The following is a 13,202-nucleotide window of genomic DNA, read 5'->3' on the forward strand; positions in this document are numbered from 1 at the left end:
TGTGGTGTGTGTGGTGTGTGGTGTGTGTGTGGTGTGTGTGGTGTGTGTGTATGGCATGTGGTGTGTGTGGTGTGTGGTGTGTGTGTGGTGTGTGTGGTGTGTGTGTATGGCGTGTGGTGTGTGTGGCGTGTATGTGTGGCGTGTGGTGTGTGTGTGGTGTGTGTGTGGTGTGTGGTATGTGTATGTGCATGCAAGCATTGTGAGGAGGGACAAGGATTGTGGAGGCCTTGCTTGCCCTCCTGGTGGAGCTGCCTCTGGCCTCCGGCTACACTGCCGTCAGACCTTTGGGGATTCCTGAATCCTTTCGTGGTTTGGTCCAATAAGCTGATATTGTTCTTTGGTCTTCATCCGGCTCATTGAGAGCCCAGAGGGGCGGCGATGCAATTAACATGGGAACCTCCAAGGCAAAGTGAAATAAATCTGCATTTCTGTCTTGTGATCTGAGATGCTGTGCAGGGGGCTGGGGTCCTGTGCCACAATTGGGAGGAAAATGAAAGGATGAAGCTGCAAGACTGAGGTGGGCAGAAAGTGTCTCGACATTTTTAAGTGCGTGGAAGGTGGATCATGGTGCTCCATGCTGATAAAATGGATTTCTGTGCCTCCTGAAACTAGGACTGGATTATGGGATGGAAGGTTCAGGAGAGCACAGGACAGGAATGATGAGCCTGAGAGGCTCTGTGGGTGGAGTCAGGTCCGCTCCTGGCCACGGCTTCCTGGGCACCTGGATTTGAAGGTGCTTTGAGGGAGCCTCTCTGATGGGGTAGAGGGGATCTGAGGACATGGGAACTGGCAATGCACACGTGTGCGATGGATGCACTACTGTCCCAACAGCTCCTACCAGTTGTGACCCTAGCTCTGATGTGGCCCCATGTGCAAGCGCCAGCAAGACCACCATCTGCGGGATGGCTCCTCCATGGCCCCTCCATTCCTGCCCCTTTCCTGCAGGACACAGCTTCCTCTCTGCCTTGAGCACCCATTCCTTCCACCTGGGACTTGTCATTCCAGCCACGGCAGCCCTGCCATGGTGCAGTGCCAAACTCTGCTGTCTCCAAACAGCCCCCCTCGTGGATCTTGACCCTCACTCGGATCACCTCCTTTCTCCTGCACTCACCTCCCCCGTGCTCGGCCTCCTAGCTGACCCAGCTAGAAGTCCATGGGCACGGTCACCCCCTCACTATGCCCTCAAGTCTTCCCGTCCCCTCTGGCTCCACTGTACTCACAGCTCAACCCCACTCTTAGCTGCATCCCACTCTCCACCCACTCCCGGTCTAAGCTGGAAGAGGCCCCCCTAGTCCGGCTAACGCATCTCCATTTAAGCTCATGCTCACAAACTGTGAGTGGGCTCTGAGTGCTGCCCAGCGGTCACCCTGCATCTCCCAGGACCTGGGCCCCCTCTCCCTGACAGCCATTCATACTTTTAGCACACTCCAAACTTCCCACAGTCCCTGCCCCCACTTTCTGCTGGTGGCCCGAATTCCTAGGTCTCTGAGAAAGTCGAGGCAAGCCCTGTCCCTGACATTTGCCCTCCTGCTGCATCTGCATCTGTGTGCTCTGTCCTCTCCCCTGTCACCATGGAGGTCACATGCCCTCTCCCATGTCACCCGCGCTCCTGGCCACAGCCAGTCCCTGCCTGGGGACCGAGATCTCATCCCTCTTCCCAGACAAAGAGGAGCAGGACAGGGTTCAGGCTGAAGGCAGAGCTCAGGCCTCTGGGACAGGCTGCTCTCCTCTGGGCAGAAACTTTCTTCTTCCCGTAGATGGGAGCTGCAGAAGGGTCTGCCCAGGGCTTCCTGACACATATCAGCCCTTGAGGATGCTGGACAGCTCCACTGGTGCAGTGCATTGCCCTGGGAAAGGTCATGCATTTCAGACTTAGAAGGAACCATAGCAGCTGTTCCCAGCTCTGAAGGTTTCTGAATGCTCCTTTCCAGGTGTATTTTTAAAATGTCTAGCTGATGGAGGCCAAAGAGAAACAGTGTGAGGACAGGCCCTGGCATTCAGCTACACCAGCCCCTACTGGTCTGACGGTCCTAGTATTCCAGACACGCTCATGGACTCAGCATGCCTGCCAGCATCCTTGGAGGGCTGGCTCATACCTGCCTGATGACTTTGGTGTGGGCATTCATTGCCAGTCATCCAATTCCACCTCCACTCCCTTCCCACTTCCCCTTGGAGAATAGCCACAAGGTCAAGGCAGTAGGAGAAGCTCACCGAGGTTCTCACTGACCTTCCAGGATGAGTTTGGCCGTCTGCACACAGCGGAGGGCTGGGGAGGCGAACACAGAGCTGATTCTGATACCACTGTCCAGTAGCGCGTCCCCTGGAAAATAGTGAAAAAGGCAGAAAATGCCCCTTCATAATCCTAGCCTCTGATGGCAGATGAGCCATGTGCTCCCTGTGGTAGGCAGGGTCCTCAAAGGGCTCCTGGTTTCCACCCCCCTAGTGTGACACACCCTGCATAGCCCCCAAGTATGGGCGGAACCTGTGACCAAGATGATCTGTTGCTCCTGGGACGGTTACATCCTATGGCAGAAGGGAGGGGATCCAAGGTGGTGGGGCTGACCAAGTTGGTGAGCCCATTAAAAGCAGTGATTATCTCCAGCCAGTCATGGAAAAAAGAGAACTGTGAAGTGAGAAGGATTCAGCAAAACATTCTCCATTGCTGGCTGCAAGGATGGAGGGGACCGCATGGCAAGGAATGTGGGCAGCACCTAGAGCTGGGAGCAGCCCCCAGCTAATAGCCAGCAAGGAACAGACCTCAGTCCTCCCACTGCAAGGATCTGAATTTGGCCAACAGCAGAATGAGTCTGGAAGGAGACTTGAGCTCGCAATGGAAATTCAGTCCAGCAGAGACCTTGACTTCAGGCCTTAAGACCCTCAGCAGAGAAGCAGCCCTGTGGGCCTGGGCTTTGGATCTGCACCACTGTGAGTTCAGAAACGGGCCGGGCTTCACATGTGTGGTCATTTGAGAAAAGTCAAGACCCACTGCGGCTCGTGGAAGGACAAGCCTGTACATCGCCTTTCCCCCTGTGATATTGGAAGCCCTGCTCTCAGGGAAATATGGGAGTCCCTACGGCAGAAAAACTGCACAGCCCCAAAGCTGGTGAGTGAGGTTCCAGTGGAGGCTCTTCTGGGTTCAACTGTGTCCCCTCCCCTGCAAAACATGTTAGAGTCCTCACCCTTGGTGCCTTAGAATGTGACTCATTTAGAAACAGGATTTTTACAGAGTGATAAGTTAAAATAAGGGTGTGCACCTCAATCAATTAAATTAGGATGGGTTCTAATCCAGTATGACAGCGTCCTTCTAAAAGGGGAAATCTGTGCACAGAGACATGCAGAGAAGAGGAGAGGGAGACAAAAGATGTCACCTACGAGCCAGGGACAGAGGCCTGGGACCACCGTCTCCTCTCGACTCATCGTCCTGGCACCTCACAGTGGGAGCCTGGAATCAGCTGTCAGGGAGTGCAGTATTCTCACCACTGCATTCAGCAAGTGCTATAACTATAACTCTGTGACTCTATAACTCTATTACTCGGGCTTCCCACCCTGCCCAGAGCAGGTGGCTAAACATTTCTGAGCACACCACTGGGTGGGGGCCCGGGAGAGTGGGCCATGGGGGTCTCTACAATTAACCATTGGGGTAACTTGCTTCTCTGGATTCCATTTTCTGAATTTAGGAAATGAAGACTTGATGAACTCAGTGGTCTCTTCTGTTTAAAAAACCTCAGTTACGTAGAAGCAGAACCGCCAGACATGAAACAGAAGCCCAAAATGACAGATTTGGAAATAAAACCAATGAGAGGATGTGGTTTTCCATTGTAAAGTGAGCTCCTTGGTGCATACAGTGGTTGTTGATTTTTCCTCCCCTCTCTCGTTCTCTCTACGCCTGTCTTTCATTCCTCCCAACTTCCTGAATCATCCATCCCTAGATCAAACCTCTGCACTGCCCCTTTCTTGCTGTGTGACCTTGGGCAAGTTGCTTAACCTCTCTGTGCCCCAGCCTCCTCAACAGACTGGAGACAAAGCTAACACTGTATCAAAGGGTGTGTAACTAGGGCTCAGGCTGGGTAATCATTGTTGCTGTTATTGTTACTTTTCCTACTATACAGCCCTCAAACATACCTGCAATTCTGGACTGGAAAATGCCACAGGATGATAATGGGGGATCGTTTTCAAAGTCTTTGATCCCACGACTCCGTCTGGGCAGACTACAGGGGAAGTTCAGGTCTGGCCTGTAGTATTTCCCTGAAGTATAAAGAAGCATCAGATGTTCAGTTTCATCAAGTTAGTACAGATTTGTTCCACAAAACCCCCAAGACCAAGACCCACTCTAACAGCAAGGTTATTATTGAAGTTATTGTCAACTGTGTTGCTTCTGAATATGCTCTGCAACGCGGCTTCAATTTGAGAAGAAAGTGCTGCTCGGCTGTGCACACAACATTTTCTCAAACGCAGAAAACTTAAGTTTCAGCCCCGGGAACTATGCAACCCTCTTTGTCCTCCCCAAATGCCCCACGAAGATTCACTCCTACATTTTCCTGATAAAGAACCTGATAAAGTATCTCCATGACTGGTTTAGCATAACTCAGTAAGTATCTGAAGTTGCCATCAATGATCCTTCCCCCTAGCTTTAAACGTATCCTTCTTGCTCAGGGGACAGAGTGCTTGAACTGGAGATGCCTGTGTTGTGCATTCTTTAGTCAATTGCTTGAAGCCAGGCCGGAAGCCAGGTGGGCTCACTGGGACTCTCTCCCACCAGAGGTTGCCTAGTGTCAGGGTTCACGTGGAGTTTGACCTTGAGTTCTAAGATCTGACAGTCTGGTGGCAAATCCTGGCATCGCCATCTCCTCACTGTGCAACCAGAAGCAAATGATTTCATCTCTCTTATCAGTAAAAAACAGGGAAAGAATAGCAGTTGTGAGGAGCCAGTGAGGTAACACCCATACCCCAGCATCTGGTGCGAGAGGGAGTGGCCAACAAGTCGGGGGGTTGGTCTCATGTCAGGGTGACTGATTATCCTCACACAGGGCACCACGACACACTGCACCCTCCAGTGCACTCTGGTTTGCCTTCACATTCTCCAAAGGGACCCCAAGCCTCCTGGCTACTAGTAGGTTCCAGCAGCCACACTGACCTTCCTGAGACCTGCTCTGCCATACATAGCAGCCCCTGCCCTTTGCACCCCGGAATATGCCAGGCCCTTTCATCCTGGCCCGCTGCCTTGCACGAACCCAGAGTGGGGGTGGGGCGCAGTGGGAGGCAGCAGGGGTCAGTGGGGCACAATGGCTATTTTTCATGCCTATGTTTTAGGTTCCATGTAGGAGTTTTCTGAAGACTCCCTCCCTGGGATTTCCACGGGCAGAGACTCTTGTTTGAAATTAGAGGTGTTTATTCAACGCCAGCATTAGCTGTTGGGAAAGGTAGTTTTAAAATCACAGAGAAAGTCCATCAATTTTGTTGTATTCTCAAAGGCATCTGTGATCCCCACCAAAATGTCAACACACTCCATTTAGGTACTTTGCTGTCATCGACACTGTAGTTGTGATCACTCTGGAGGCAGAGGGCAGAGCTCAGGAGATGACAAGGATGTGGGCCAAGGTCAGGTCCCGATGGGAGCAGAGTCTGTGTGGAATATGGGGTGAGGTGAGGGGCCCCCTGAGGTTGGTCACCTTGGAGGAGGATGTGGCTATACCTCATTGTGATTTATTAAACCTTGTGATGTACAAAACTCAGACAAACTAGATGTCATTTTTTACTTTATCAAGGGCCGCTCTACCTTGGGAAAAGATCCGCCAGGAGTTTCCTTTCAGTTGGGGATTTCCAGTGCCTTTAAAATATTTTCCCTTATAAGTGACTTGATCTTTTGTCCAGATGACCAAATATTTTTTCTTTTTCTATGAAGTCCAGTAAGTATTTTTGGTGTTGATTGTTTTGTATTGATTTTCCCCACCATGGACATGGTGTGTCAGTTCCATCTATAGCTTCAGTAATTCAATAGCTAAAAAAAGTGTTTTATTCCAAGGAAGTTTCTTATATGTTTGTTAATGCATCCTGATAGCCGCCTATTGTCTTATTGTTGCTTCTTTAAGCTCTTGTATCTTTACTTGACCTTGTTTTATAGAGGTGACCATATTATTAGCTCTGTGAGTTCTTGGAAATATGTTTGATCATGATGCTATGTGCTCAGAATCTTTTCTAGTGTATGGTTGTCATCTGCCAATGGTTTTCCCTACTCATTTCCCACTTTCTTGGGTCTGCTGGGCTTCTGGAGGGGGATCCTGAAAGGGTTCAGCTAACCTAGCAACTGTGAATTGGTTCTGTCACTATGTTCAATGCCTTAATTTATGTAATGGGTCATGGCTTAGAAATTGTGACACTATAGGCTTCCTATTAGGAGATGAGCACTGATGTGGACATTGATCGTAAGTACAGAGGTTGGCTTGTAGGTATGTGTATTTATAAGCACTGTTCTTACTTCCTGGCATTCAAAGGAGCAAAGCTGGGGTGCGCTGGAGGCATGTTCAAGAATACGTCCATCTGTTAAGCAGCATAGCCAAAAATTACAGCAGTCAAGTTTAGTTTGGAGAGGTTCAGAGATGAGACCGAGAGGTACAGCGTGTGCCAGAAGCGGCAGGGTCAGAGACCACAGGTCGGGGTGCATTCACTAACGAAATGCTATATATGTGCTGCTGGGATGAAAAGACCTGTCCAAGCATTCACACTAGCAGATCTGCTTCCTATTGAGAACCATTCCTCCATCATCCACAGAGAAGTTGATGGAAGATTCTTACAGGCAACACACACACTCAGATGCATACATGGAACACCCCTGGAGGAAAATGTAGCAGGCACGTTTTCCACATATACGTCTACCCATGGTCATTCTACAGAATGGTGCCTCGGGGGATCTGGTGCCATGTAAGGTCATTGAGAAGGAGATCTCATTGGTCAGATCTATAGCGTTTCTGTCCGTAGATCTGCCTGAGCATGACCTACCGTCAGGAGTGGAGCATTGCTGCAGCCACGACTTCCCGAAGATCTGATCCACTCTCTCCCCGTGGCGAACCACCAGCACGCTCTTCCTTGCAACGGTGGCCTGGGCAGGAAGCAAGACACACACAGTTTAACACTCAACTCACTGGACTTGCACCTACAGCAGCTCTCCCAGTCACCCAGCAACTGGGAGGGAATCTCTTCCTTCGTTAGTCAATAGCTTAGCCCATTTTGCCCAAAGTATTAGAATGAAAGAGGATGTGAAATTGGCAATCTCTTCAATTTCTTCTGACGTTTTATTTCCTGGGCATTCTAACATCAAGGAAATGAAAAGAGACAGGATTGGCCCCTACCATGACACATCTGTTTTTCTACTTTTCTGTCTTTTCTAAGTCTTTATCATTCCCATAGAGACGTCTTAGGACATTATCCCTATCTATATTATAATATGTACTGTTATAATATAGATTATCTATCTGTATATCTAGTCTCCTCTCTTGCTGGCACACTTCTTCTGAGAAGCCCTGCAGGACTGCCCTGGTGTTGGCATGTTGAGGGGCCGTCCTTTTATGGCTTCCAGGTGTGAGTTCTGCTTCTGAACACTGAGTGGAGAAGCCCTCATCCATTCCCTTGCTGTTTTCCCATAGCTGGTCATTCTCTGTGTGGCTGAATGCTAGAGGAAAACAGTATTTTACAGTTTATTTATTTCTTCTTGGCATGAGACTGGCTTTGGTGGTGGCCAGCAGCTTCGAGCCGGGGACAGCAGCTCTCTGGCACCTTCTTCCCTGGCCTCAGGCAGCCCCGGGATGGCCTTGGAGCCTCCCAGTCACAGGGCTCGTGCCCGCCCTGTTTCTGGGAGGCTTGTGCTTTGGGGAAGTAGCCCAAGGGTCATGCTTGGGGCAGGGAGGCCGGCTATCCTTTGGGAGGGGCCTCCTCTGTGTGGGATGGTGTTGGGGGGCTCTGCCCTCAGGGGGTGCTGGGTCACCCTTCTCCCCATGCTGTGCCGGGCTGATCAAGTGAAAGTGCTAGCCTTGAGAGGAACCCACTGCAAATGAGATGGAGAGAGTGAATGAGAGCTGAGGATGGTCCCCCGGGAGCAGAGAGCAGAGTTACAGGGGCCAAGCCAGCTAGAGGCCACCAGGACAGCTGCGTGGAGCGTAAGCCCTGCACCAGGACCCTGGAGGGAGACACCAGTCTCAGCTGCTTCCCTGGAGGGCACTATTGTGCCAGCTGACATTGGCCCCACACCTACATTCCCAGCCCCAGAGCCAGGCCCAGGCTATCCAGGGGGGTCCATTTCAGAGCAAGAGGTGGGGACCCCTGCAGCAACACAGGCCCAGCGGTCCTGCCCTCTGGCACCCAGGACTTGTGCCTCAGCCTCCCTGTGACATGGCACCACAGGAGGGAGCGTGTCTCATGCTGGGACATGAAGCTGCAGTCCACAGCATCCCTGCTTTAGGGAGCTGCAGGTCTTCCTGGGCCAAGAGATGAACATGGAAAGATGAGTCATTGACAGAGACGGTGGGGGCAGAGTGCACAGGGCCTGCCACGGGAGGTGGGCTGCGAGGCCTTCTGGGGACCAAGTCCTGCCTGGAGCCGAGGCAACCAGGGAGGGACAGGGCAGGGAGGACCCCTGGGCAGGAGGCAGCTCAGACAGTCGCTATCCCTGCCCTGCTCCCTCTTGGCCACACAGCTCTCTCTAGGCTAAAATGACAGGGCGGCTCTTGTGTGTGTTTTCCTACTGAGCAGGTAAAGAAGAGAGGTGAGGAGAGGTGAGCCTTGTCTGCGTAAACCCTCATACACCAGCCCCAGCATCGTCCTGATTCCCCCCAAATCCTAGAGAGGAAAACGCAAATGCCTTTAACATCCAAACAGCCTCGGGGAGGAAGGGACTCATTTTCCACCTGGCCAGTGCAGCTGATCATTCCTGTCTGGACTTGCTTCTGTGAACAGTGATCCAGTCTCGAGGGTCTGCGCTAACTGGCCATGGGCTCTGGCAAGAGTGGTCCCCAGTGGTGTCCCTGCACCTTGGGAAGTGATTGGAAACTACTGGGAATGAAAGGACACCAGAAAGCAGGGTGGGGGCCAATTTAACCTGTCTTGTAAGCGTTCTTGGGGTCAGCACAACAGGCAGCTCCTGCCAGATCTTGTGGATGCCTTGTGAAGTCCACACTGGCCTGGACAATGCAGAATTTCCAGCTGCTGAAATTTATCAGAGCCAGACGGTTCTTGATGGCCCTGACTACATTTGGTAGGTGCATAAACTATGGGATTGGTGAACTGGCGAGAATGTTTGCAGTTGCCATGCAAACACTTTCTTAAGGGTCACAGGGCCGAGTCTTCAAAGTGGATAGACGGTGAGACCAAGTGAATAGTATTGTTTTCCCTTATTGGAGAACTTCAGATGTGTGTTTCAGGATAGAAACACTCATCTGGGGAAGAGCTTCAGGGGAAGGTTTGTCTCGCTGTCTTGCAATTGTGAAGTGTGGCTATGCAGAGGTTGCCTACGCTGACACCAAGAGGCAGCACCGACTGCCCCATCCCAGAATGAATATTAAAACATACTAGCCCATTATCCTGTAGAGAGTTGATCTGCAAGTAGGTTGCAAAGCACGCATGTGCTTGGAACCTCATTCTGCCCGGTAACAAAGTCCCCGAAGTTTTGGATTTGGGGTATTTTCTTCCTGGAAGAGCTCAGAGCATTTAAAATGCTCTTCTGTGGCGCTTTGCCACAGGAATATGATGATAAAGCAAAAGAAAGGCCTGTGGGGAGTGGAATGGACTGACCCCTGGGACCTGTGGAATGAGGCAGGGCTGCATACGTTCTCTACATGGAAGGTACTGCATTGGTGTCCTGGGGCTGCCGTAACAGGCTGGGTGGTGCAAAGCAACAGACATTTATTCTCTCATAGCTCTAGAGGCTGGAAGTCCAAAGTCAGGGTGTTGGCAGGGCCGTGCTCCCTCTGAGGTTCTAGGGGAGAATTTATTCTTTGCCTCTTCCAGCTCCTGGTGGCCCCAGGCATTCCTTGGCTTGTGGCTGCTTTGCTCCAGTCTCTGCCTCTGTGGCTGCATGGCCTTCTCTGCTGCTGTATCAGATTCCCTCTGCTTTTCTCTCATCAGCACACTCGTGATGGGGTTCAGGGCCCTCCTAGATAACCCGGGATCATTTCCCCATTTCAAGACCCTCCACTCAATCCCATCTGCAGAAGCTCTCTTTCCTAATAAGGTCACATGCGCAGGTTCCCGGGCTTAGGGCATCATCTCTGGGGCCATGATTCTGCCTCCCACAGGTGCGTTCTACCAGACCTGCGGCCAGTTGTCTTTTCTTATTATAGGGAAGGGATGAAATCCCTATAGAGAAGACCATGTGAGGGGGGCCAGTTCACAGGCAGACGCATGTTCTGTTTTCAGCCATTGAAAGCACGGTTTAGACACAGGCTGAGCTACGAGTGGAGACATCCATTCCAGGCTCTCCCCCTCCTTCAATCCAGAAAGTAGGCCACAGCCCTGGGGAGTTTTGGCTCTCCCAAGTCTGGGCCTTTCTCGCATGGTGAACGCTGATCGCCATTTCACATATACCCAGCTTCACATACACCCAGCTTCACATACACCCAGCTTCACATACACCCAGCTTCACATACACCCAGCTTCAGAGACACATTCTTGATTTCTCAAGAAAAGGCCTCCTCACCTAGCCACCAAGGCAGCAAAGACCTGCCAAGGCCACTTAGCTTTGGCCTGATTTGCACCAGCTGCCAGGAGGCGCCAATGGCGACAGGGACGCTGCGTGTGGGTTGACTGTTTAGCTTCCACAGTAGGAGTTTTCTCTGCCACAGTCCTGGAGGCTGGAAGTCAGACATGACGGCGTTGCCAGGGCTGATTCCTTTTGAGGACTCTCTCCGGGGCTTGCAGGTGGCGTCCCCTCCCTGTGTCCTCACAGGATCATTCCTCTGTGTGTGTCTGTTTCCTCATTCCTTCTTCTTATAAGAGCAGTGGTCAGATTGGATCAGATTGCATCATCTGTGTTGCCTCATTTAACCTTAAATACCTCTTTAAAGGCCTTGTCTACAAATACAATCACATTGAGTGGACTGGGGGTAAGCACTTCGAGAAAGGCATTTCGGAGGCACACAATTCAATCCGTAACAGAGGGTGAGCGTTGACCTTAATGTTAGCCCGTGACAAGTCCCGGTAGCGTCTTCCTGTGGTTGTTCTGGAGATTTATGGACCAGGCAGCAGGCTGGGCCCTGGGGACTAGGGAATAAGCCAGGCTCCTGCGCCCCCACCCTCTGGGCACAACAGTCTCTCCGCACCAGGGACCTGGCCGTGGTGGGCACTGGATGGCCCATCTCATGTAATCCTGCCAACAATCTGATGGGAGGGTGGTTAGGAGTCTGTGTGCTCTCCGACAAGCTTCCTAGCCTCCATGAGCCCCAGTTTTCAGATCTGTAAAATGGGTAGGGGGCAGGAATAGCACCTCCCATGTCAACTGGGGATAGCAGGGATGAGAGATCCTAAAGTAACGTGTGCGGCACATGGCAGGGCACAGGCGGGCGTATTTGGGAACAACAAGGAAAGATAGGCACTGGGTAGCAGGGATGAGAGATCCTAAAGTAACGTGCGCAGCACGTGGCAGGGCACAGGCGGGCGAATTTGGGAACAACAGGACAGAGAGGCATTTCCACCACTGTGGCAACCGGACAAAGGCCAGCAGCAGGTGCAGCCCCTTCTTGAGGGCTCCTCTGTAAGGAAAGTGAAGCTTCAGATCTTCAGGGATCAGGGATGCGGTGTCACTTGTTTGCCTTCAGGGAGGGGCTGCCTGCTCCTTGGTGTCCCTGCCTGGCGCCTGCACTCCTGCATGTGCCCCATGAGGGTGGCCGGCTCGGGGTGCCCTGCTGTGTCCTGGACCCTGGCCTGAGTCTGCTGACCCCCCAGGTTATGCAGAGTTTTGCCTCAAAAGATGAGGGGCCAAGGCATCGGGGCAGGTGACGTCTTGGGGGCCGCTTGGCTCATGAATGAGGGAATGAGGTGAGAACTCGGGATTCTGGGCAGTGCTGTGTCCCTGCCTCTTCTGTGCCCCGTGTCCTGGTGCCATGACTGAAGCTGCCTTGAGGAGCTCGAAGGTGGGGCACTCTGCTATGGAGGGGTGGCTCCCTGTCTGCCCAGAGCAGACAGACCAAGGCAGGAGCCCCTGGCACCTCAGCACCGGTGGGAGGCCCCCTTGCTGACCTACACCTGGGTCTGTGCTCTAGGGCAGCAGGGAGGATATGTCTATGGAACAGAAGCTACACCCACGAAGCTGCATCCACCATGAAGTTAACACAAAGTGTGGTTTTGCTTAGTTTACTAAAAAGAAAAAAGGGAATGTTTTATTACCTGCAAGGCCTGTAAGCTGCTAAGACTCCTTGCCGTTTGTGGAAGAAATTCCCCACTGCATCTGCTGCTGGCTTCACTGTCCTTTCTGGAGTTCAGGTCCGTGGCTAGACTGAAGGTGTACATCCTGCGGGGGAAGGAAAGCACGGTTTGAACGGAGGTGAGACCGTGTTGTTGCCATGGAGACCCAGCATCTGGTCACGTATGTACTTGAGGATGTCCGGGACAACCTCCCCAGAAAGGTTCCCATGAGCAGAGAATGAAGTAGCGCATGCGAAGTGCTCAGGCCCCAGGAAGTGTGGACGATGTGGTTGTTTTATTACAACGATCACCATCTATGATGGATAATTTTACGTGTCAACGTGGCTAGGCCACAGTACCCAGGTATTGGGTCAAATGTTATTTTGGATGTCACTGTGAAGGTATTTTTTAGAATGAGATTAACATTTGAGTCACTATGCTGAGTAAAGCAGACCACCCCCTAGATGATGCAGCTGTTGGACTCCACGGTGCTGGCTCAATCTTGTTAAACAGCTAAAAGTCCTTATTAAAAACATTTAAAGCTTTTTAAAATCAGAAAATGGTCCTTGAATGACTCAACACATCACTGTGGGTGGGTCTCATCCAACCAGGTGAAGGCCGTAAGAGAAAACACACTGGGGGCCATGAGGAAGGGGAAATCCTGCCTCCAGACCACCTTTGGACTAGAGCTGTAACCTCAGTGCTTCCCAGGGTCTCCCATCTGCCAGCCTGCCCTGCAAACTGTGGACTTACCAGGCCCACAGTCTTGAATCTTCAACTAGATTTCTCTCTGTCTCTCTCTCTCTCTCTCTCTC

The 13,202-nt window shown here is 51.7% G+C and overlaps 1 protein-coding gene across 3 annotated transcripts in view; it reads right to left on the reverse strand.

The window, feature by feature from the left end:
- The window catches only part of UBASH3A (ubiquitin associated and SH3 domain containing A), a 47,773-nt gene that overhangs the window by 9,401 nt on the left and 25,170 nt on the right, over positions 1-13,202 (reverse strand). For all 3 annotated transcript variants that reach the window (XR_001008495.1, XM_012002568.1, XM_012002567.1), the window contains exons 7-10: positions 12,370-12,493; positions 6,997-7,096; positions 4,123-4,245; positions 2,228-2,320 (exon numbers count right to left, since the gene is read on the reverse strand). Coding sequence is in view for 2 of the 3 variants with exons in the window: in XM_012002568.1 (XP_011857958.1) it covers positions 2,228-2,320; positions 4,123-4,245; positions 6,997-7,096; positions 12,370-12,493 (440 nt within the window). In the remaining variant the exon portion in view is untranslated. The remainder of the gene's footprint in view (positions 1-2,227; positions 2,321-4,122; positions 4,246-6,996; positions 7,097-12,369; positions 12,494-13,202) is intronic.

This window comes from Mandrillus leucophaeus, unplaced genomic scaffold (genome assembly GCF_000951045.1).
Source record: "Mandrillus leucophaeus isolate KB7577 unplaced genomic scaffold, Mleu.le_1.0 Scaffold69, whole genome shotgun sequence".
In the NCBI taxonomy this organism is placed as follows: Eukaryota; Metazoa; Chordata; class Mammalia; order Primates; family Cercopithecidae; genus Mandrillus; species Mandrillus leucophaeus.